The sequence below is a fragment of the Mustela putorius genome, unplaced genomic scaffold (genome assembly GCF_011764305.1).
Source record: "Mustela putorius furo isolate JIRA1106 unplaced genomic scaffold, ASM1176430v1.1 tig00000129_pilon_pilon_pilon, whole genome shotgun sequence".
NCBI classification, from domain to species: domain Eukaryota; kingdom Metazoa; phylum Chordata; class Mammalia; order Carnivora; family Mustelidae; genus Mustela; species Mustela putorius.
The window spans coordinates 24,539,583-24,561,306 of record NW_025421290.1 but is presented as its reverse complement, the minus strand read 5'-3'; the positions used below and the strand labels follow the sequence as shown (position 1 = coordinate 24,561,306).

The window sequence follows — 21,724 nt, the reverse complement described above, 5'->3', positions numbered from 1 at the left end:
TCGCAAACCTCCTGGCAGGGTCTGGAAGCTCAGGGTTCGAGTCTCAGTGGCTCTGTGTAAATCACACCAGCCAGGCTGTTCAGGAGTTAGGGTTCTCATAAATCTTTGGAAGAAGTCGGTGTTACATTTCAATAAAAAACACCAACCTCTCAAGCCCCATTACTTTTATTAGATCTGTGTCTGAGATTTAAAATTCTGACATAAAATCCCCAAACAGAACAGACTAGATCTGTTAGGGCTCTCCTCTCCACTTCCAGGTCGGGGTAATTGGGGTATATCTCTGATACTTCGTCGCACAGAGAGGCTCAGCTCCACTTGCCTCGGCCCGGCTTTCTCCTCACGGCTTCCTGTCTCCACTTCTTTCAGCCTTAAGTTTGGGTGTCACTGGGGTTACTCTTTTTTTCTTAAAGATTTTATTTATTTGACAGACAGAGATCACAAGTAGGCAGAGATGCAGGCAGAGAGAGGGGGAAGCAGGCTCCCTGCTGAGTAGAGAGCCCGATGTGGGGCTCGATCCCAGGACCCTGAGATCATGACCTGAGCGGAAGGCAGAGGCTTTAACCCACTGAGCCACCCAGGCGCCCCCTGGGGTTATTCTTGATAGCTTTGCGTCAAATGTCACTGGGCAGTTGGGGATCATCTGAACAAACCTGTGGCTAATCTCTTTACACCTCAACATATCCTAGTTCATTAATTTTTAATCCATGTCTGCAACTGAAGAAGAAACACTAGCCCTTTTCCTTTCACACGGTAATCCCTTCAGAGGTACGTCACTTCTCCCTAACTCATCTATTTCTTTTTTTTTTTTTTTTTTTTTTTTTTAAAGATTTTTTATTTATTTGTTAGAGAGAGAGATACAGAGCGCAAGCACAGGCAGACAGAGTGGCAGGCTAGAGGCAGAGGGAGAAGCAGGCTCCCTGCCAAGCAAGGAGCCCGATGTGGGACTCGATCCCAGGACGCTGGGATCATGACCTGAGCCGAAGACAGCCGCTTAACCAACTGAGCCACCCAGACTCATCTATTTCTTACACAATTCTCTTAAAACCTTTGCATCTGTTTGGAACAGCATACTCTTCTTCCCTATCCCTCACGGTCATGAGGGTATGTTAGGTATAAATGGCGGCTGAGTGAATGGACTTTTCACATGTGCCTAAGTTCCTAATGTTTATTTATGGCTTTTAAAGAAAATGATTTAGTCTATATGAGAGAGAAAAGTTCCAACATAATGCATATTGTTTTCATTATCTACTGAAAATTTTCAACTCTTCAAATATCAAACTACTGCCTCATTTCACAAACTCATCTGGAATGTCAAGTAAGTATTTTGTGGGTTGGCAGGGACTCGGGTCCCCCACATACTTTCTGTTAATAAATGTGTTCTTTTTACGGAGGGATTTATAAAAACACACCTAGAATGAAAATAACACATTCTTTTAAATGTACCAAGAGCGTGTCTTGGAGGTTATGGAGTAAACTTATCTGATTCCTTTTCAAACCTGCCCACCATGTGTGGAGCACAGGGCCTTACGTGGAAGGTTGCTTTCACACAGGTTTGCACAGCAGCTCCTGAAGACCCTAGAATGTCTGGAGTCATCAGAGGATTTGAGGACAGCTGACTGCCATCTTGAAGCCATTCGTTGTATCTCAAGCCCGACATTTTAAGCCTTTTATTTGGATCGACTGTGAGGAGTCCTATAGGAATAATTAAGATATTTTTATTTCATGATTTGTTTCAAACATAAATTTCAATGAGGTTCACATGACACAATGGCTCTGAGAAGGATTCAAACTCCTACAGAGTCATTACATTTTCATATACATTTCCACCCCTCAGTAAATCCTGAATGCTAACGACTAGGCCCACAATAGCCCGTGTCTACCATAGGCTAATTGACTTCTCCTGAGAAGAGACTGGCACCCAACACAAAGACTCCCATTGGCGACTAGGAAGCTCCACATGAATAGAGGGTACCTAGATGCACTTCATTCGTGTGCAAACATCTTGTACGAGTCAGCAAGTGCAGTAAGCTGCTAGAGATACGGAGATGGAGGCCCAAAGAGGAGCCATGAGGAGACACACAGACAAAAACCAACCGTGACAGCACCGGGAAATAAGCGCAAGAGTAACACTCTCATGCACAGCGTGTTGGCGACCCACGGGGAGATCTCTGACTGCAGTGTGGACACCCTGGAAGGCTTCCAGAAGATGAGTCCTGGGGGATGAGTACAAGTGGGCTCGATGAAGAGGGGTTCCCCAGGATTAGAAGGAGCAAATGTGAAGTCGTGCAGGAATCTGAGCACGGACACATGGGAAGAATTCAAAGGCAGCTTGAGGGGAACAGGAGGCAGGGCCAGGCAGGGCCAGTTCCTCAAGGGTTCTGGATTTCATATGCTCCCATACGTGAGTCTGACCAGACGCTAACAGGGCCTCTCTGAAGGACTTTTAGCAGAAGAGAGGCATGGTCACACCTGTATGAGGAAGGTCACTCTGACAACTGATAACAGAGAGGTAAAGGCAGAGGCAGTGACACAAACCAAAAGGGTGCCATGGGCTCTTAGGAGAGAAAGCATGGCAGGAACTGGGGGGGCAGCCATGTGAATGGGGACGAGGGGGTGGTGAGGATGGACGGTGAACTGCAGGACTGGGTGGCTGGCTGTGGAAGGTGAGGAAGGTGGGGGGTGGATGGTGACAACCATTCTGGCTTCCTGGCCGTGCAAGAGGGGGATGGGGTGGGGCATCTTTTTGGGAAAAGGATAGTAAAATAATATCAGTTCACTTTGGAGGTGCTAGATTGAGATGCTGGTAGACGCTGCAGATGTGGACAATATTACAAGGGATAGTGTTCCGGTAAGAAAAAAATAAGGCTCAGTAGAGTAATCAGAAACCTTCTAGAACACACGTGAATTCTTTAATTAACAAATACGTATGAATGGGTATGCCTCCACTTCAATCACTACACATCATATGCAATGTAACACTAGAGTCTTACCTTGGATCAAATCTTTAGCTTCTTGGGATACATTCTTCCAGGCTTCTCCTTCAAAGGAGAAATCTCCCTTTTTAATTTTCTTCATGATTTCCACTGCACTGGTGCATGTCAAACTTTTGTCATGAGATTGGAATGGAACTTGCCCTGACAACATTGTATACTATTAAGAAAAAAAAAAAAAAAGAAAAGAAAAAGAAACAAATGAGAATGTCTGCCAAAGTCATTGTCTGTCAAAGCCATGCTAGTCATTTCATTACCAACTTCATCAGCATAATTTACCAAATACGACAACTAGCATTACTGGGTTTAAAAGACTATGTAGCCTTCTTCTATCAAGGAAGCAACATTTCAACATTTCAAAGCCTTGTAAATAAAGTGAGACAGCTTATTAGATCAAAATTTAAAGAGCAAGAAGAACAAAACAAGGACATTCCAACTACTTCAGAAAAGACAGTGCTACTGTTAACAAAAAGTTGAGAGATAGCAGAACCCCTCATTAACTTTTTTTTTTCTTTATTCAGTTCTACACATCCTTTCCTCAGGACATTAACTGTGGTTAAGGGCTTCAAACATTTTAATTTAGGCCTTCCTATTTTGGTTGTAATTACCACTTTCATTTTATTTTTCTCACTGTGGAGTTAAATGGAATGAATTCTCTAAAACCACCTGTTTTCACTGTAGCCATGTGTTTGAAGATTTATGTTTAAGGTTTTTGCCCTTTAAGAAGTCAACAGAAAAACTGGAAAGCTAAGTAAGGCTTGTCGGTGCATCAGAAACTAAATTGAAAACTTTAAACTTCTTGGAGGGTTTTCTCTCTGCTCGCTGAGAGACTTACAGGCCTGCGGAGGTGACAGACGGCCAAGAATGGTGGAGTGAGGTGACAGTGTCCGAGCACAGACACCATGGAAGCGCCAGCCATTGAGGAGACAGCGGTGGTGTCAGTAGGAGCCAGCTCACCATGGCAGTTACTCTCGAAGGGACACAAAGAGGAGGGTCTCTGTTTCAAGCCCGGCCCTCAGGCGGAGCCGTGTACCCAGGGAGAAGTCCCCGTGACCTGAAAGGACTCGGCCATTTCTCTTTCCTGGCCATGTGTCTGACAAGCACGGTCACCCTCATGATGCCAAGATGGTGACGCCACTCTCACACACCGGCTCTCACAAAAGATGGACGATTCCAGACAGGAAAATAAAAAGGACGTCAAAAGGGGAAAGCAGGAGATACGAGTAGGTGGGCATTCCACAAACCCTGGCTGAGGACGACTGAACACAAAGGAACGAAGCCCCAGAAAGAATGGAGAAGACACCTGGCTCCTATGAGGTGACCAGAGACCAGGAGGCTCTGGGCGAATTTGGACTTTGTGTACCAGAAAACTGTGCCTGAGAGAATAATGGACGGAGGGTGTGCAGATTGAAGACGCTGAGAAGAGACCTCCGTTATTGACTTGGAGCAACCCGACGTGAAGATACGTGTTCTAAGGAGGGAAATGCGAAGACACCGGAAGAACAATGACAACACAATTTAAGAAAACCAACACCCTCCCTAAATCTTCTCGCCTTTACCCTTCATGCACACACAGTGACGTTCAGCACTTCCCCAACATCTCCCTCCTCAGACGCCAGCACTGGCTTCCCGACAGGGACCCACCTCGCTGGTGTCTCGCAGGCTCTGACCTCGCCCACCAGGCCCAGCCTGTGAGGCCCCTGGGGTTCTCACCCCGTGCTCCACACCAACAGTTTCTTGGCCTCCCTGACGGCACTCCAGTTACTCAGTCTCCTTAGAAGGTCATTTTCTTTCGAGCTGACAAAGGCCCACCCCCGCTCCGGTGTACCTTTCCAGGATGTGTGACTAGGGCCTCCGCCATCTGCCATCCTTAGTCCAGAGAGAAGATCCATGGCAGGAGGGGAACATGAGCTTTTGAGTCAGTCAGACCTGGCTTTCTGCTTTTTTACTTACTAGCTTCTATTTTTTAGCTGTTTCGTTACTAGGTTGGGCAAATCAGTTAAGCTCTCCGAGGCTATTTCTTCATCTTTATCATCAGTGTGACAGGATGGAGCAACCCATTGCCTTTGGTAACAGCAGCAGCTGCTCAGCAGTCCACCCAACTTCCCTGTTTTCCCTTCCTCCTCCTCCTCTGGTTGGAAGGCAGTAGGGGCCCCATTCCTGAGTCATGCAACTTTAAAGTCCCTTCCTAAAGGTCCACCTTCTAGATCACTGCTGGCACCAACTATCTTAGCCTGGGTTTCCCAGGGAGCAGAGTCTAAAGTAAAGGCTACTACACAACTGCATTAAGAAGTGTGGTCCCTGTGGAGGAAGAGTTGAGAACAGGGAACAGTGTCCACACCAAAGGCACTGCAGGCCCTGGCTAAAAGGGACCAGTTGGGAGAGTGGCCACGCTGAATGTGGTACAAGTCAGTATGGGGCTGGCACTGATAAGCACCTACTTATCTGGTCAATAGATTCTTCTTGATTTCTACCAATAGGAAAGATCAATGCAGCACGTCTTTACATGGCAAGGACAGCATACCGTGGGCTGTCCAAGAGCTATGTGAACTCTCCAGCTCTGTTCTCATACAGCCTGTTAGGACGTTGACCATCCTGGCGTTCTCAAGAACCCCATGCTGGCTCTTGGTATTGATGTCTTCATGAAGGGAGACGTGGTGGGCAGGAATCAGCAGTGTCCTACATGCCTTCTAAGTGCATGAATGGCAGAGCAGGGGCGACAGACAGGACAAACATTCAGGGGACTGTCACACTGGTGAAGGGTTGAGGGGTCCTCTGGTTAGGGGCACAGAGCCTTGTTCCTTAAAGACAAACTGCTTGTACCTTGTACTGCTGAGAAAGAGGGATAGGATGTAGTGGGCTTCTTGGGACTTTGGTGATAGCATATATTGCTTTCTCAAGAATACCGCTCCAATCCATTTATCAAGTGACTGGGAAGGCTACCAGTTTCAAGTGCGGCCTGGAGTCAAGGAGTTCTGTGGCTGGTCCCAGCTGTAACACAGGATGTCTTCCTACCTAGGCCATCGGATCTGGCTGACTTGATTGTGCTAGGGGTAAGAATGCTGTGCAAAGTCTCTGGCAAGTGCACGAGAGGAGTCGCAGGGCAGATGTGAAGGATTCTGGGGTGGGGTTCTTGCCTTCTGTGGCAGAGAACTACTCTCTGAGAAATAGCTCCTAGACGCTACTGGTTCCTAGCAGACCATGTGTGCCCACGGGAAGGATACCAAGACCAGTTGCATCGTGTGCCCGGACCAGCAGCTGCGCTGACTCAAAGTCACAGCAGCGATCCTGTGTATTGTGGACACGGCACACTGAGAACAAGCCCCAGGAGGTCCGGAAGGCAGGAGTAAGTCACATCCATGGGTGTGCGTTACCCATCTCTGCGGCATCAACACTCCTAACTCAAGCCAGCGGCCTCACTGAGGAAGGGTTCCCCATGACCAACTGACGGAGGAAGAAGGGAAATTGGGCTTGCTTGCTGGATGGTCTATTAGAACACGAAAAACTCAGTGAAGGCCCCTGCTCAGGACAATGCCCTGTGGTCGGAGCTCTGTTCCTGAGGATCGGACTGAACCATCAGCTAGTGCTGGGTCCTCATATCTAGATTCTTTTTTTTAGAGAAAGAGGTGGCGGGAGAGAGAGAGAGACTGAAATCGGTGGGGTGGGGGGCAGAGGGAGAGGTAGAGGATCTTAAGCAGTCTCATTGCCCAGCGTGGATCCCCACGAAGGGCTTGATCTCATGACCCTGAGATCATTATAGGAGCCCAAATCAAGAGTTAGATGTTTAACTGACTGAGCCACCCACGTACTGCCCCCATATCTAGATTTTAGGGGTACATGGCCCACTTATAAAATTCACATGTCTGTCTCTGCAAACTTAGAGCTTGCTTCATTAGAGGTCTTGGTTCATGAACTCAAGGGATCAGCTGCACTATACAACAGATGTGAGCCATCTGCAATCCCTCTTTCTCTGTTTTCTTCCTGCTCCTGGGTTTATGTGCTTTAGGAACAAGACAAGACATACTTTAGATTCAGGTTCTGCTTTCTGGGGAGCCCAGACTAGAATACCTTTCTATTACTGATGAGCATTTGATTTGTTTCCAGTTTGGGGCATTTTAAAACATGCTATATATTTAAAAAAATTTTTTTAAGATGTTGTTTATTTATTCATGAGACATGCACAGAGAGAGAGAGGCAGAAGGAAAAGTAGGCTCCCCACTGAGCAGGAAGCCCAACGTGGGACTCAATCCCAGGACCCTAGGATCATGACTTCAGTTAACGGCAGGCACTTAACCAACTGAGTCACTCAGGCACCCTACATATTTTTTCTTAGACCCATCTTTTGGAATATAATAATAGAATTTCTCTTGTGTTTATTCCTGAGGGTGAATTGCTGGGTCATTTGGTCTGTATATGTTCAGTGGACACTGCCAAACAGTTTTCTAAAACACATTCTACTTCTTAATCCTACCGTACTTCCTAACAGAAATGAATGTAGCTACATATGAGAAAGTAACCTTTATAAATACAGTTTTCTTGCTTTCTGATGCATAGTAATGTAACAAGCTGTCGGGTAGAAAAACCAATTCTCCATCTTTAGAAGTGTTTAAAGGAGACTGGTGATCAGGGACCTTGTAGAAAAGATCCCTGCTCAGGATAAGGCGGAAATAGACAAACTTTAGCCTTTCTTAACTCCAATCAATATCTTACAATTTTAGTTGATTACCCAGGAATCAACTTGTGTTGAAAAAAATTTTGTGCCTGCAAGTTGTTTGCAAATGGTGTGGCAAACAGTATTTACACACTTAAAGGTATATATCTATGTGTTTGTGACCGTATCTATATCATATATATGTATGTACCTGTACATACATACACATACACACAGACAGTGTGCACAAGAGAGAAATCGAGAGAAAGAAAAAGGCAATGTGGCAAAATGTTAGACATTCACAGTATTATTCTCTCACTATTTTTCTGGATCTGAAATTTCCAAAATAAAATTTTGAGAAAAAAGTAAAACAATAAGATCTCCTAAATAAAACACTTGGAAGAATTATGTTTTAAATGGAATTGTATATGCTGGCTGACTGCCACAGAATCCTATCCCACATGAATACTCTGCGTTAGGGGCTCAATGTTTTGTGCATCCGAAGTTCGTATGTTGTGGCACTTGGGCGGCTTAGTTGGTTAAGCGTCTGACTCTTGGTTTTGGCTCAGGCTGTGATATCAAGCCCTGCGTTAGGCTCCCTCAGTGGGGAGTCTGCTTGAGATTCTCTCTCTCTCTCCCCCTGCTCCCAAGCACGCATACACAGTCTCTCTCTCAAATAAATAAATCTTAAAAAAAATTTCTATGTTGGAGACCCAACTCCCGATGTGACTGTATTTAGAGACAGGGCCTTTATGGAGGTAATTAAAGTCACATGCAGTCATCAGGGTGGGGTCCTGATCCAATGGGATTAGTGTCCTTATAAAAAGAAACAGCCAAGAGCTTGTGCACTCGCGCTCTCTCTCCCAGCACACTCACGGAGGGAAGGCCATGTGAGGATACAGAGAGCAGGTGGCTGTTTACAAACCAAGGGGAAAATCCTCACTAGACGCCAACACTGCGGGCATCTTGGTATTGGACTTCCCAGCCTCCAGTCTGTGAGAAAATAAATTTCTGTTGCTCGAGCTACCTAACGGAGGCATTCTGTTATGGCAACACCAAGCTAAGCCACTGGGTAAGCTCTATTTTAATTAAAGTCATGTATGTTTCTGACAGGGACTGCATACCCAGCGAGGAAGACTGGGTTGTAGTCTAGCCATAGGAGACTACATGAAGCAGCCTCCCGGTGTATTTATTTTATTCAACGGGGGTGATGTAAATTATTTTCATATTATCATAGCTACATTCATGTTTATTAGATAAAACACACAAAAAAATCCCATTGATTTCCTTTCTTTCTTTTTCTTTCTTTTTTTTTTTTTTTAAGATTTTGTTTTTAAGTAATCTCTATACCCAATGTGGGGCTTGAACTTACAACGCTGAGATGGAGAGTTGCATGTTCCACTGACTAAGCCAGCCAGGCGCCCCAAAAGGCCATCGATTTCTAAGGCAATCAGGAGACTCCAAATAAACTTTATGCTTGCTACAGAATTGCTGGGGCTTTGTGTCTAGATCTTCTGGAGGCATGCATTCATGTGTGTGGAAAAGTCTGCAAAGCATTCTGGTTTTTTGTGACTCTTTAAATTGTGTGCTAACTTTGTTCTATGTCTGCATTTCATTGTATCTCTAAAAGGCAAAGTTTCTTTTAAAACCACAATCACACCACCATGATCACACCTGAAAGAAATTAGTAGTAATTCCTTTATATCATCAGTAGCCAAACGGTATTCAGATTTCTCCAGCTGTGTCACACACATGTATATATCTACAATTACAATTATATCTGTATGGCTCAGAGTTTGAATTTAATAAATAGAATTAAAATTAGAATTTGTTTGAATCAGAATTCAAGCAAATGTAAATATTGTTTCAGAAGTGTCTTTTGGTCTATAGGTTCTTGGGCTACCTTTTTTCTCCTAGGAGAAACTGGGTTATTTGTCCTGTAGAACTTCCCACAGTCTGGATATTGTGACTGTGTTCCTGTGCTATAAGTTCCTGTAAGCTGCTCTTTGTCCCCTGCTTGTCTTAACAACTTGACGAGTAGATTGAGAGAGAAGCATGGCTTCCAAACCCAAGCTATTACACACTTATTTCCATGGATATGACATTCGGAAGCTTGAAAATACGGGTCCGTGTGTCTAAGACTCTCTTTTAAAACCTTAAAGAGGTTGAGGATTACCACTGACCTATATTTAAAGTAAAGGCTCTTTTACCAAGGGCAATTCTATACTATTGCTAAAATTGGAAAGCTTTTTATTTAGACTAATTTTTTAGGAGAATGCTAATGAAAATATAAGAGGTTTTAGTCCTTAAATGAAACTCTCAAGTCTATAGGAGTTATTTTTTATTTGAAAGATCTTATTCATAAATATTTAATTTTAGTTTGAAAATTATAAATGATGACTTAAAGTTGCTGAAATGAAAACCATTTAAAACTTAAAAATAAAAGAAGAACCATCGTTCGGGGATAACAGGCTATAGCCACTGGGGGAAAACAAGCTGACACCAAAATAAACCCCAGATGGAGCGCAGATTTAAGTATAAAAAGAAAATATAATTCTAGAGGAAAATTTAGGGGAATGTTTTTGTAATCTTGGGTTGGGGTAGGGGTGGAGGGACATTCTGACATCAAAGCCACATATTGTAAAGGAAAAGACTAACATCTTACTATATAGAAATAAAGAATTCTCCATTTAAACCCTCCTAACACCCAGAAGAAAATCCCATATTGCTATAAACAATGTTTTCAAACAAATGACCCAAAATATCTCCAATATCAATGGCAGGCAAAGGATTAAGATCCTTCCCAGAGCTTTACAGTAAGAAAAATTTCTGCACAGGGGGAAAAAAGAAAAAAGAAAAATTTCTGCTTAGGAAAATAGACAAAGCTCATAAAGAGCAATTCATAAAAAAAAAATACAAATGTCCAAATACTTGAAAAGATGCTCAAAACTGAATATTCATCAAAGAAATATATGCAAGTTATAACAACAGTGGGAAATAACTTAAGATTGAAATCGATAGTATCTGATGTATTCGCACACAGTTGATGAGAACATGATCTGTTAAAGCTTCTAGAAGGAAATCCAGGCATATGTGTCAAAATAAAGATGTGCGTGTCCTTCTCCTAGGAGCCTATTCCAAGGAAATAATGAGACAAATGCAACCACATATGTTAAAAAAAAAAGTCATTTACGTAGTCTGTAATTAGCAAAATACTAGAAAACACTAACTGCTGATTAGTAAAGAAATGGTTAAATGAACTCTAGAGGCCCAAACCACATGCATAATATAATCTCATTTGTTAAAAAACCCACATAGTTGACAGAAAACACACATAATATGGTGGCGGTAGGCGGGGTGGTTAGGAGCAGGGGAGCGCATACACATCATCTTCACACAATGAGATTATGAGTGATTTCACTTGTTCCTTAAATCTTTCTGTATTTGTCTGAAAATTTCTCCTTAAGATTATGCATTACAAATTACATGCAGAAAAAGTCAAGCTATTTTGAGAAGAAACATGCCAAGGTTTTTCTAGCTTAATGTTGTTTCTGATCACGGCAGCCAAGGACATTTTGTGAGAAGCATGCTTACCACAATTACTATAAGCTACTATAAATATTTCTTGTTCTAGCAATTAATTTGTTAATTTATCCTAAATTATCTTCTTTAATTATATTTTTAGTCTGAAAATCACAGAATGTATTTTTTTTAACATTTTCCTCCTAATAAGTTACTTTACCATTTTCACATTATATCCAATATGCCTATTTTTTGAAAACAGCTTCTTTGAAAAAAAAAAAACAAACCAAACCTATATAAATTCCTATGCACATAAAACGCAGGGCCTCCAATTATTTCAAAATAAACCAAAATGAAAGTTTCTACATTGTCTCCAGTGTAAATTTTAAAAAAGGGAAACAGTCTTGGGTTAGAGCCTTCATAGACTGTACAGAAAAGAAACCCATCTGCCAATTGCCCCCCACAACCTGAAGAAAAACAGCGGAGAGAGAGAGAGAGACAGGTAAGAGGCCATCTGGAAACTGCCTAGGTTTACTGGCTCTAGGGAAATGAACTCACCAAAATGACGCCCAGGCTCCAGAGGTCACAGGACTCGTCATAGCCGTTATGATTCAAGAGCTCGGGGGCTGCATAGTGCAGGGTGAAGCAGGGCGTCTTGAGAGGCTGGTTATCAGGTGGCTTTAAGCGTGCAAACCCAAAATCGATTACTTTGATTTCCAAATTGTCATTTTCATCAGTGAACAATAAATTCTGCAAGATACAAACACTTTAATTAGTCTCTCGTGAAACTGTCCTGGGACTTGGGGATGCCATTTTTGTAACACCATTTATCTATACACTGATACTGGACTCAGGCTCAGAGAGAGGTCTGCTGGGGAGGGTCTCTGGGAGCTTGATGTCGGTGAACTGTTGTTCTCTGCCTTATGCTTTTTTTTGGTTTATTTTAATTTTATAATGTCTTGTGAAACATTTTTCAATCGTAGCACGCCTCTTCCCATGTTAGAAGAGCATTTGTCTACATTTTTCTCTCTTGGTGTTGGCCCTCTACCCTCCTTCCTCAACCTCCCTTCTGACCTGGCTCACATGCTCCTACTCCTCGTTTGGAGAGATCGCCCAAACTGTGCCACCACACTGAAGTCAGGACTCTTTCTATTTTCTGCTACCATGTTTTCTTTCTGTTCCTTAGCATCATTATTAGAAAGTTGACATCTTCCTCTCCCATTAGACCATCACCATTCCCTAATGGCAGGGATTATGTGTCCACCACATTTATGACTCTAGTCCCAAAACCGGGACACTCATATGGTAGGTGCTTTGGTAAATATCCATCCATTGAATGAAGTCATAAATAAAATAGCTGTCTCTAGTATATCTTATTAAAGAAGACATGGTAGGGGCGCCTGGCTGGCTCAGTTAGAAGAGCGTGTAACTCTTTTATCTTGGGAGTGAGTTTAAGCCCCACGTTGAGTGTAGAGATTACTTGAACAAATTATAAATCTTCAAAAAATAAAAAAGAAAGAAAGAAGACATGGTAAAGACCTATATTACATTTCAGAAATATTTTCTCCCAAACAGTTAATACTTAAGCATTTTTTGATGTTAATGGATATTATCCCTCAGTCATTCAGAAAACACTGTTTCCTTAAATCCTTTGTCTGCCAAAGCTTCTCAGTCACTAAGGCTTTACTGTATCGTTTTTGTGTTTATCACACATTTAATAAATGCTAACCATCTGATGCACGGTCACCCCTTTTTTCCGTCTATCAAGCTAGTACCCACACTGGGTGAATCTGCTTACATTTTCTTCAGACATCCTGACAAAACCTCCTATGTCTTTGTATTTATTAAATTATTCCTCAGATCTGGAACATCATTTGCTTTGTTACTATTATTCCAACTAAAATAAAAGACACCACAGAAGGCTTCATTCATACCAAGAAGAAAAATCTTCTACACCTTTCATTCAAAAGTTAAAAATGAATAAAGTGGGAGGAAAGAAAAGCAGAAATATTAAAAAGTTTTCTTAAATGTTCTCTATACAATGCTTGATCCTGAATGAGTGATGGAATTAAAATGTGGATACGCTGGAATGTAAGGTTCACCACCACTAAGTGAGAGCTGGGGTTCACGTGCTTGCATTCTGAAGTCTCAGCAAATGGCTCCCGAGTGTCTCTGCGGTGTGAACCTGCCCCTGGCCCCTGGCTTCATCCAGTCTGCTCAGCCTTTGGAAATGACTTCAGTTTATGCTATATTAAGGCTGGCAGAGGACTTTCTTAGCCGCAGTTCTTGAAATGCAGGAGACTCCGCTCTCCGAGTGGAGCTGGGTGCGCATGGGCGAGAGTGGCAGGAAGCAAGGGCCATTCAGCCTCACCTCAAGCTCCACCTGAAACTAATTTGATGCAGTTTTTTCTTAATCTTTCAAGGGTATGGGGTCTAGTTTGAAAAGTACAAAGCAGCCCACGAGGAATGTCAGCCAGCTTCTAAATTTGTCTGCTTCTCACCCAGAATTTAGGATTTTGCCTAAGCAGAAAGCCAAGGCCACAAAAATATAAACCAAGAGATATATAATCAGATCTTAAATATGACATCAGTGGGAGAGGAATTAAACTTTTAGTTTGGAAGTAATATATACTCTACGATTTAAAAGTCCAAGTGAAAACTATTTTATTATGAGGATGTTAGTACAAAGGCACATTTTCCTTTCTCCACGGTCTATTTTGATGTAGAGCTGCTATCACTGTGGTAGAATGTCCCAAATAATATGACAATTCCTCGTTTCAGAGGATTATTTGAAAGAAAAGGTTTGTAACAAATAAGAAGAACTAAGCAACATAAGTATCTTTTTTATCAGGAAAATAGGAAGGCAAATTTAAATTCTGTTGGAGAGGACAGTTGCCTCATTTGAGACTCATGGGATGACAGATGGCCAGTTATCAAAGAATAAAACATGTGAAAATGAATTCTATACAGTCATGGAACAGATCTTTTCAATTAAAAAAATTACATGCTTGTTCCTTGTCTATCAAGAAAACATTTAAGTGGTGTGCTTTCACATTTAAAAATAGATCGCTAATCTCTGATGTACGGAGCACCATATTTTCAGTGGGTGTTCTGTAGGAGAGTGAGAACTCGGATGAAGGAAGCAGAGGGGGAGCTACCATAGTTGCAAGTTCATAAAACACAATTCACTTTTGACTAATTACTAGTAATATGAATAACAGTAATAGGAAGTTCACAGACAGAAGTTTATATGCTTTAGAATCAGTCAGTTATATTTGGATGCACAGAAATCCATTTTTAGGGGCACCTGCATAGCTCAGTTAGTTAAGCATCTGCCTTTGGTTCAGGTCATGATCTCAGGGTCCTGGGATCGAGCCCCACATCAAGCTCCCTGCTCAGCAGGGAGTCTGCTTCTCCTCCTCTGCCCCTCCGACTGCTTGTGCTCTCTCTCTGAAATAGATAAATAAAATCTAAAAAAAAAAAAAAAAATTCCATTTTTAAAACATCCTCTTCCTACCAATGATCCAAGATATTTTAACAGGCAAAAAATGGTGCTTTCAGAGACATATTCTTTTGTGGTTTAACACAAAAAATGAACTCCAAATAAATTATTATTTTAAAAAATTTGACAATGCATTATAACCACATGGTAATTAAAAATGAAGTTCTATTTTAAAGAGGAAACATGTGTAATTCTGCATATGATAAAGGATGAGTCATTGTTATGCTTTTATAAATTATTGGGTTTTGTGTTTTAATTTTTATTATTATTTTGATGATTTCCTAAAAGGGGGAAACTTTCAGATTTTTGATACTAAACAAGGACATTCTGGAGCCAGAATCTTTTCTATTAACCGTTCGAAAGAAGAAATATATAAATAGGGGCTGCTTGCGCATTGCTACACAATTCTATAAATATAATATGTGAGCGAAGAGAAGCACATATAAGGGCAGTACAATTAATTAAACCAAGACAATTCTTTATGTTTAAATATTTAGAATAGAATTATATACATTCCTATTCATGAGCTAATCAATTCGATATAAATGAAAAAAAGTTTTGATAATACACCATTTAAAAAAAAACATCTAAAATGGTACACATATAGAAAGGATATTATTTTCTGCTACAAAAATTTCCATTACTATTTTTGGCCCACAACTGTTGCATAAAGTATTTCTTCCATAAAAGGCTCTCACATTTACAAATATAACCTCAAGATGATCTGCTGGCAAAAAAAAAAAAAAAAAAAAAAAAAAAAAGCAAATTTATTTTAGACTAAAATAGAGGAGAAAGAAAATCCAAGAAACAGTATCTCTGCAAGTATCTCTTTAGCAGAAAGCTCTAAACCATGAAACATGAAACAAGAAAAGCCCATCCTGCGGCGGCAGTGGAGGGGGAGGGGACAGGGTTGGGACTGGGGCTGGACTGAGCCACAGGAGGGAGCACGGGTGCCGTGATACCTCTGGCTTCAGGTCCCGGTGCACCACGCCCACATCATGCATGTGGCTCACGGCCGAAACGAGCTTCCGCATGATGTAGCTGGCTTCCGTCTCACTGAAGTGTTTCTTTTTCTTAATGCGTTCAAACAGCTCTCCCCCGTTCAGAAGTTCCATCACCAGGAACGTGTGAAGCTAGAGAGGAAGAAAAGAAGAATGCGGAAGGCTTTCATGTAGAGAAGTGCATTTACGGATGAAACATTCCTGGACAATTAACTATCGCTAATAAATTTAGATAATCCCTTGTTAAAATAATCAATAGCATGCCTTAATGGTGGAGAGGAAAGAATTGAGGGATAATGTGGCTCTTTTAGAATTCTATTTTGGTCATGGAAAATTTCAAGTGCTGCAGTGAAATCTTTATATATCCCTTCCTTGACTAATTCTTTCATTTGAATTCCATTCCAACCCTCTCTATCAAGTTTACATATCTTTCTTTTTAAAGTGTGGCTTAGTGCTGATAATAATGTGAAAGTGTCTGCTTTAAATAATGGAGAAGATTAAGGACAGAGTATGGGCAACTGCCCACAGGAGGCCTGACTCACCCACTGAATGGCAAATATATCTTTTTAAAAAGGTATTGTTTCATGAAGTCCCTCTGAACTTCCTGTGAAAGCTTAATGGATTAGTTTCAGGGTTCCTTGTTAATATCCATGGCAAATACCCATAGCTCAAGGGTGGTGTTTTTTAATTTTTGTTTTTCTTTAAATAATTGCTTTGCATACCAGTGGCATTCTCTTAATTAAATAGTTAAAAAGTTATTTCTTATGCCTTGCATACATGTCCATAAAGAAAATAACAAAGGCAATCAAAAAGCAAAGAAACTGTATCAGCTCTCAAATGAACACAAACATAGTTTAAAAAGATACCCAGTCAACAGATTTAGGTGCTATGTATTACAGAACCAATATCGCTCAGCAAACACACTTCCTTTTGAATTAGCAAAATCCAGGGGGAAAAAAGCTTCATAAAAAAGGCAATTATCCTGTAGATATAGGGCATCATTTTAAAAGGTGAACATTTTAGTACGGGAGTTGTTTCCAGGCTACCAGAGATCAAGGTGATTTGAGTTTCTACATACAACAGATATGGTCGAAGTTGAAGGTCTGCTACAAGCATATGCCAGTGAGCTTTAAAATAAAAAACGGAGAGCAATACCTGTAAGTAGTTTAAAAGATAGGTTTTAGGGCGCCTGGGTGGCTCAGTTGGTTAAGCACCTGCCTTCAACTCAGGTCATGATCCAGGTTGCTGGGTTCAAGTCCCACATCAGCCTCTCTGCTCAGTGGGGAGTCTGCTTCTCCCTCGGCCCTTTACCCTGCTCTTGCTCTTTCTCTCTCTCAGATAAACAACATCTTTAAAATAAATAAATAAATAAATAAATAAATAAATAAATAAAAGATAAGTTTAGTGTAGGTGACAACAGTGGCCTCGATCATCCCCAAGTGCACACGATCTCCTTCAATGGGTGATCCCATTCACTGGAATGCTGCTTCCTTATGACCCTGGGGACGCTACTTAACCGGTATGAGCTTTAGTACCCTTACCTTACCCTTACCAATAAAATAAGTAACTGTGAGAATATACACGAGACAGTTGGATAATTGGTCCTCCAAAGACATCCATATCCTAACCCCCAGAACCTGCAGATGTTACCTGATAGGGTAAAGGGAATTTGCAGGTGTGATTAAGGATCTTGAGATGGGAAGAGTGCCTATGTTACCCATCAGAGCCAACAGTATGGGACAGGAGTATGGAGACAAGAGATTGGAGTGATATAAAGAAGGATCACAAGCCAAGGGATGTGAGCAGTCTCCAGAAGCTAAAGAAGGCAAGCGAACGGAGTATCCCTTAGAGTCTCCAGAAGGAACCAGCCCTGCTGATACCTGGACTTTATACCAGTGAGACTGATTTTGAACTTCTCACCTCTAGACTGTATGATTATAAATTGGTACTCCTTAGGTTTGTGGTAATTTGTTACAATAGCAAGAGGAAATGAATACAGATCCTGGTACACTAAATGAACTCCACTGCCCTGGCGTTGCTTAAGACCCACCCTCATTGATTTCACCCATTGAAGATCACCCATTGAAGGAGATCGTGTGCACTTGGGGATGATCGAGGCCACTGTTGTCACCTACACTGAAAAAAATCACCCAAGGTATCAAGAGTAGAATATAATACATTTTAATATATTTGTACTAGTATATATAGGATTATATCATGAGACAACTTGTATTAAGTAACTTTTTCTTTTGAGAGAGAGATTGAGTGCTGGGGGAGGGGCGGAGGGAGAGGAGAGAGAATCTTAAGCTCCAAGCTCAGGATGGAGCCCAATACAGGGCTGGATCTCACAACCCTATCATGCATGACCTGAGCCGAAACCAAGAGTCGGACACTTAACTGACTAAGCCATTCGGGTACCCTTCAGTAACTCTTTAATATAAAAATAACAAATGATACATTTGACCTATGGTCTAAGTACAAAGCTAGGGACACAATTCCTGGGAGCTGACATCTGCCTGAACATTAAGAGACTGAGTGTCTCTGCGGGGACGTAGGTGGGCCCAAGCGCAAAACCAGAGGGTGGTGTCAAAGGTCATCCTTCAGTGCCTTGATTGATCATGGAAATCATCTTCAACAGGAAACTGTCCAGGCTCTTTTTAAGCACCTCCAGTGGCTGGGGGACTCATTACTTCTACTGCAGTTGGGTAGCCCAACAGCGTGGAGGCAAGTGGAGGGGCATGTCCTCACTCCCCCAAGTTCTCACATCAAAGATGTCCCTTTTCTGACTATGAGAACCAGAGAGCGAAGAGATGACTGCGTCATTTTCGGGTGCTCCCTCCATGTTTCTGCCTCCCCTAAGGCAGCAGAGATCTGAAGGTGGGGTGCTTGGGCCTAGAGCTCAGCATTACCGCTTATGAAGTGTGAGGCCCTGTTATTTAATTTCTGCGAGTTTCTGTTTTCTCCCCCCATGGCGTTACTGTAAGGACTGAACAACACGTGTGGGAGCCGGGACAGTACCTGGCCCATGTGAGGCACACGATCAGGAAGGGCAGCAGTTACTGGGGTTGAGACATATGGTTGCTGGCCATGGCACCTGGGGGAACTTTCGGATTGCCGACAACTGAGCCATGGCCTGCCCAGGACACGGTGTTACAGGAGCACATGGAGACAGCCCGGGCCTGGAGCCCAGGTTTTCCTTGTGGTGTAACTACGGACAAGTCTCGTGACCCTTCAGAGTCCGTTTCTTCTTTGGTAGAGTTAGGGTAAGCCGCATCAGGACTGGGTCTGGCTCTTGCGCTTATTAGCATGTTGTCGCAAATAGGATCGTGTCCTCTCATCCAGTCCCGGGGGAAAGGTAAGTGTAACAGAGCTGATTTTGTCATGGAAGGTGGCAGTGGAGGGGCTGAGGAGAAGGCATGGCCCCGACACAGTGGCATTCCTCCCACGAGCAGAGTTACACGCTTCTGGGAGAGGAGGGGGTGGCGTGACCGGGAGTGTGGTCTGGGTGGAATACGCCATCTGACGTAAGATGAGAGGAGCGCCTTTGCCCTTCTGCTTTGTCTCCCCTCTTCAGCTTGCACGAATGAGGCTTACAACTCTCTATATTCCATTCTGGAAGTGAAAAGAAGGTTGAAGGCTGATAATAAGTGGGCTCCTGAGAACTCTCCAGTGATTAAGCTACGGTGGGCAGAAGCTGAATGGGTGACAAGCAGAGTGCAGCTTGTGACAGCGCCCCCGGCTCTGGCTCCTCTGCCCTTGGTCCATGTCCTAGATGCCCACTGAGGGAGAAGAGCAGATGTGAAAGGATGCACGGGTCTGGGGGAGGGGTAAGAAATTTCTCCGTTTTCTCCAGGGGCTGGGTTCTATCCCAAGTCCCTGACTCTGACCTGGCAGCACCAATGAGCCTGGAAAGAAGTAAAACCCTCATATGCCCAAAAAAGTCGTGTCAAAATACCTGATCGTGAAAAACTTCGTGCAGCCTCACGATATTGGGGTGTCCTTCACAGAGCTTCAGAGCTGTGATTTCCTTCTGAGTATTGGCTTCCATCCTGCAAGAGGAAAGCAGTCAGCCTCCACGTACCTACCCCTTCTTCACCAAGTTTTTATGTCCGGATTGTCCCAACCCGAATTTTGTGTTTGTTGACAGTGAGTTGGGAAGGTAACCGTCAGTGTCACAATGAGGTCTCTTTGACAGTAATGAGTCATCCTACCCCCACCAGAACAAGTATTGTGTTCTTCCCGAGACAATGATTATTTCTGAGCAGAAGAGAGCCAGTCCTACGAAGAAATTCATGCCTGGCTTGCCTTGACATTTTGGTAACAGGAATATATAATCACGGAGGTAATCTGGAGTTACCGAAATGACGAGCAGGGTCTCAAAGCTACCAGAAAATTGCTAAGTCATTTCAGAAGAAAAGTATTTCAAATCTCTAATTATTAGGAGCAGCAACAGCTGCTGAGCACGTCTGATTGCCATAGACGATGTTCTCGCAGGAACCTCGAAAGCCCGTCACCCTGCGATTTACGTCTCAAATGGATATACTTCACCAGCAAACATCTATTAGAGTCAGGTGAGCTAATGAACTGAATGGCTACGCCCATGGGTGAAAAGCTTTATAAAAAACCACTGATTTTAAAATAAAAATCCTAATTTACAGAATTCACTGACCAGGATGAATCCATACAAAAGAACGTCACGCATGGTCCTACCTTTTGCTGATTATTTTGACGGCGAATGCTTGGTTACTTTTTTTGTGTGTGCACTTTCGACAAATTGAAAAACTTCCCTCTCCCAGCGGCTTGTCCTTCAGATCTAGGTCGTAGTGCTGATAGAACGGGGAGTCCTGTAAGAGACCAACATCATTTAACTTAATACTAGGAATGCAGAGGGATAAATGACACGGTCTAGTAAAAAACATTATTAAATAATAATATTCGTGGGATACATTTAGAATCTTCTAAGATTCATCGTCCTTTTAGCTGATTTCTACTTTCACCTACAGAACTTTTTAAGACATCATTTGCTAAGGAGTTCATTGAAATGGATGTGACTAATTCTCTAAGGCAAATATTGCTATTTCCACTTATTCATTTCCTAAAACGGCGTCTTAGTCAAATGGGAAGTCTCTTCCGTTCACTGGCCTTGACAATGTTAATTAGTGTTGGTATTTAAATCATACCGATGTCATTTAATTAACCACGTCTCTACCTTCATCATTGCGCTCCTGGCAACATTGGTCACCCCAGGACGTTCAACTCCCATGTGAAACTGAAGAGGGTCTATGACAGCTGCGTTGCGCTTGAACAGAATGGAAGGAGCAACGAAGGAATAGCCCTTCAAAAGAGAAGGAAGAGTGAAGAATGAGGATTTGCAATTTTCCAGGTTAGCCCAGTCCAGATGTCATAATTTTTTTCTAAAAACAAGAAAAAAGACTGAAAAACGTTCAAATATGTGTTAGGATGACTCTCATTTTATTTTATTTGTAATCTAAAATGCAAGGTTTTTTCAAATCAACAGAAAAATGCTTTTCAGAAGGAGATAATGCCATCTTCTGGTAGAATTAAACCAACTCAAAATGAAAGGCAGAAACACCTTCCTTTCTATTTCATCCCCCGTATCTGACTCATGGCTGTAATTCTTCTGCATTGCTGATAAAAGGTCGCATACAAACACAACCAACGTCTCAAAAAGGGTAGAGTTCAAGGTCTCAACAAAGTGATCTAAGGGCTCTTGCTTATTATTATTTCAAAGGCTACAGTTAGTTTCTAATAGCAATTATTTGGCTCATTATACTTTCGTAGACTAAAAATTTTAAATAGAGTTTTGGAAAAGAAATAAAACCAAGTATCAGAAGGATGTGTTGAACCAAAAGTGGTATAGTGATAGATAATTAATCTGTTCAAGCTAGAACATTCACTAGTTCAAAGACCAGTTTTTAAACATCTCTGTGCCCAGCTATGTGCTAGACGTTAGTGTCATTGAGGTCCAGAGACACAGCCCAGGTGACCAGATTATACTCATGGGAAGGACACTTAATGGCTGCCAAGGAGGGAGCTC

The 21,724-nt window shown here is 42.2% G+C and overlaps 1 protein-coding gene across 5 annotated transcripts in view; it reads right to left on the bottom strand.

Moving 5' to 3' along the window:
* Positions 1-21,724, bottom strand: part of RPS6KA5 (ribosomal protein S6 kinase A5) — a 175,175-nt gene that overhangs the window by 2,013 nt on the left and 151,438 nt on the right. For all 5 annotated transcript variants that reach the window (XM_045071267.1, XM_045071273.1, XM_045071275.1 and 2 more), the window contains 7 exons: positions 20,876-21,001; positions 20,377-20,510; positions 19,622-19,715; positions 15,628-15,798; positions 11,722-11,913; positions 2,991-3,150; positions 1,529-1,692 (listed from right to left, as the gene is read on the bottom strand). In XM_045071267.1, coding sequence (XP_044927202.1) covers positions 1,529-1,692; positions 2,991-3,150; positions 11,722-11,913; positions 15,628-15,798; positions 19,622-19,715; positions 20,377-20,510; positions 20,876-21,001 — 1,041 coding nt within the window. The remainder of the gene's footprint in view (positions 1-1,528; positions 1,693-2,990; positions 3,151-11,721; positions 11,914-15,627; positions 15,799-19,621; positions 19,716-20,376; positions 20,511-20,875; positions 21,002-21,724) is intronic.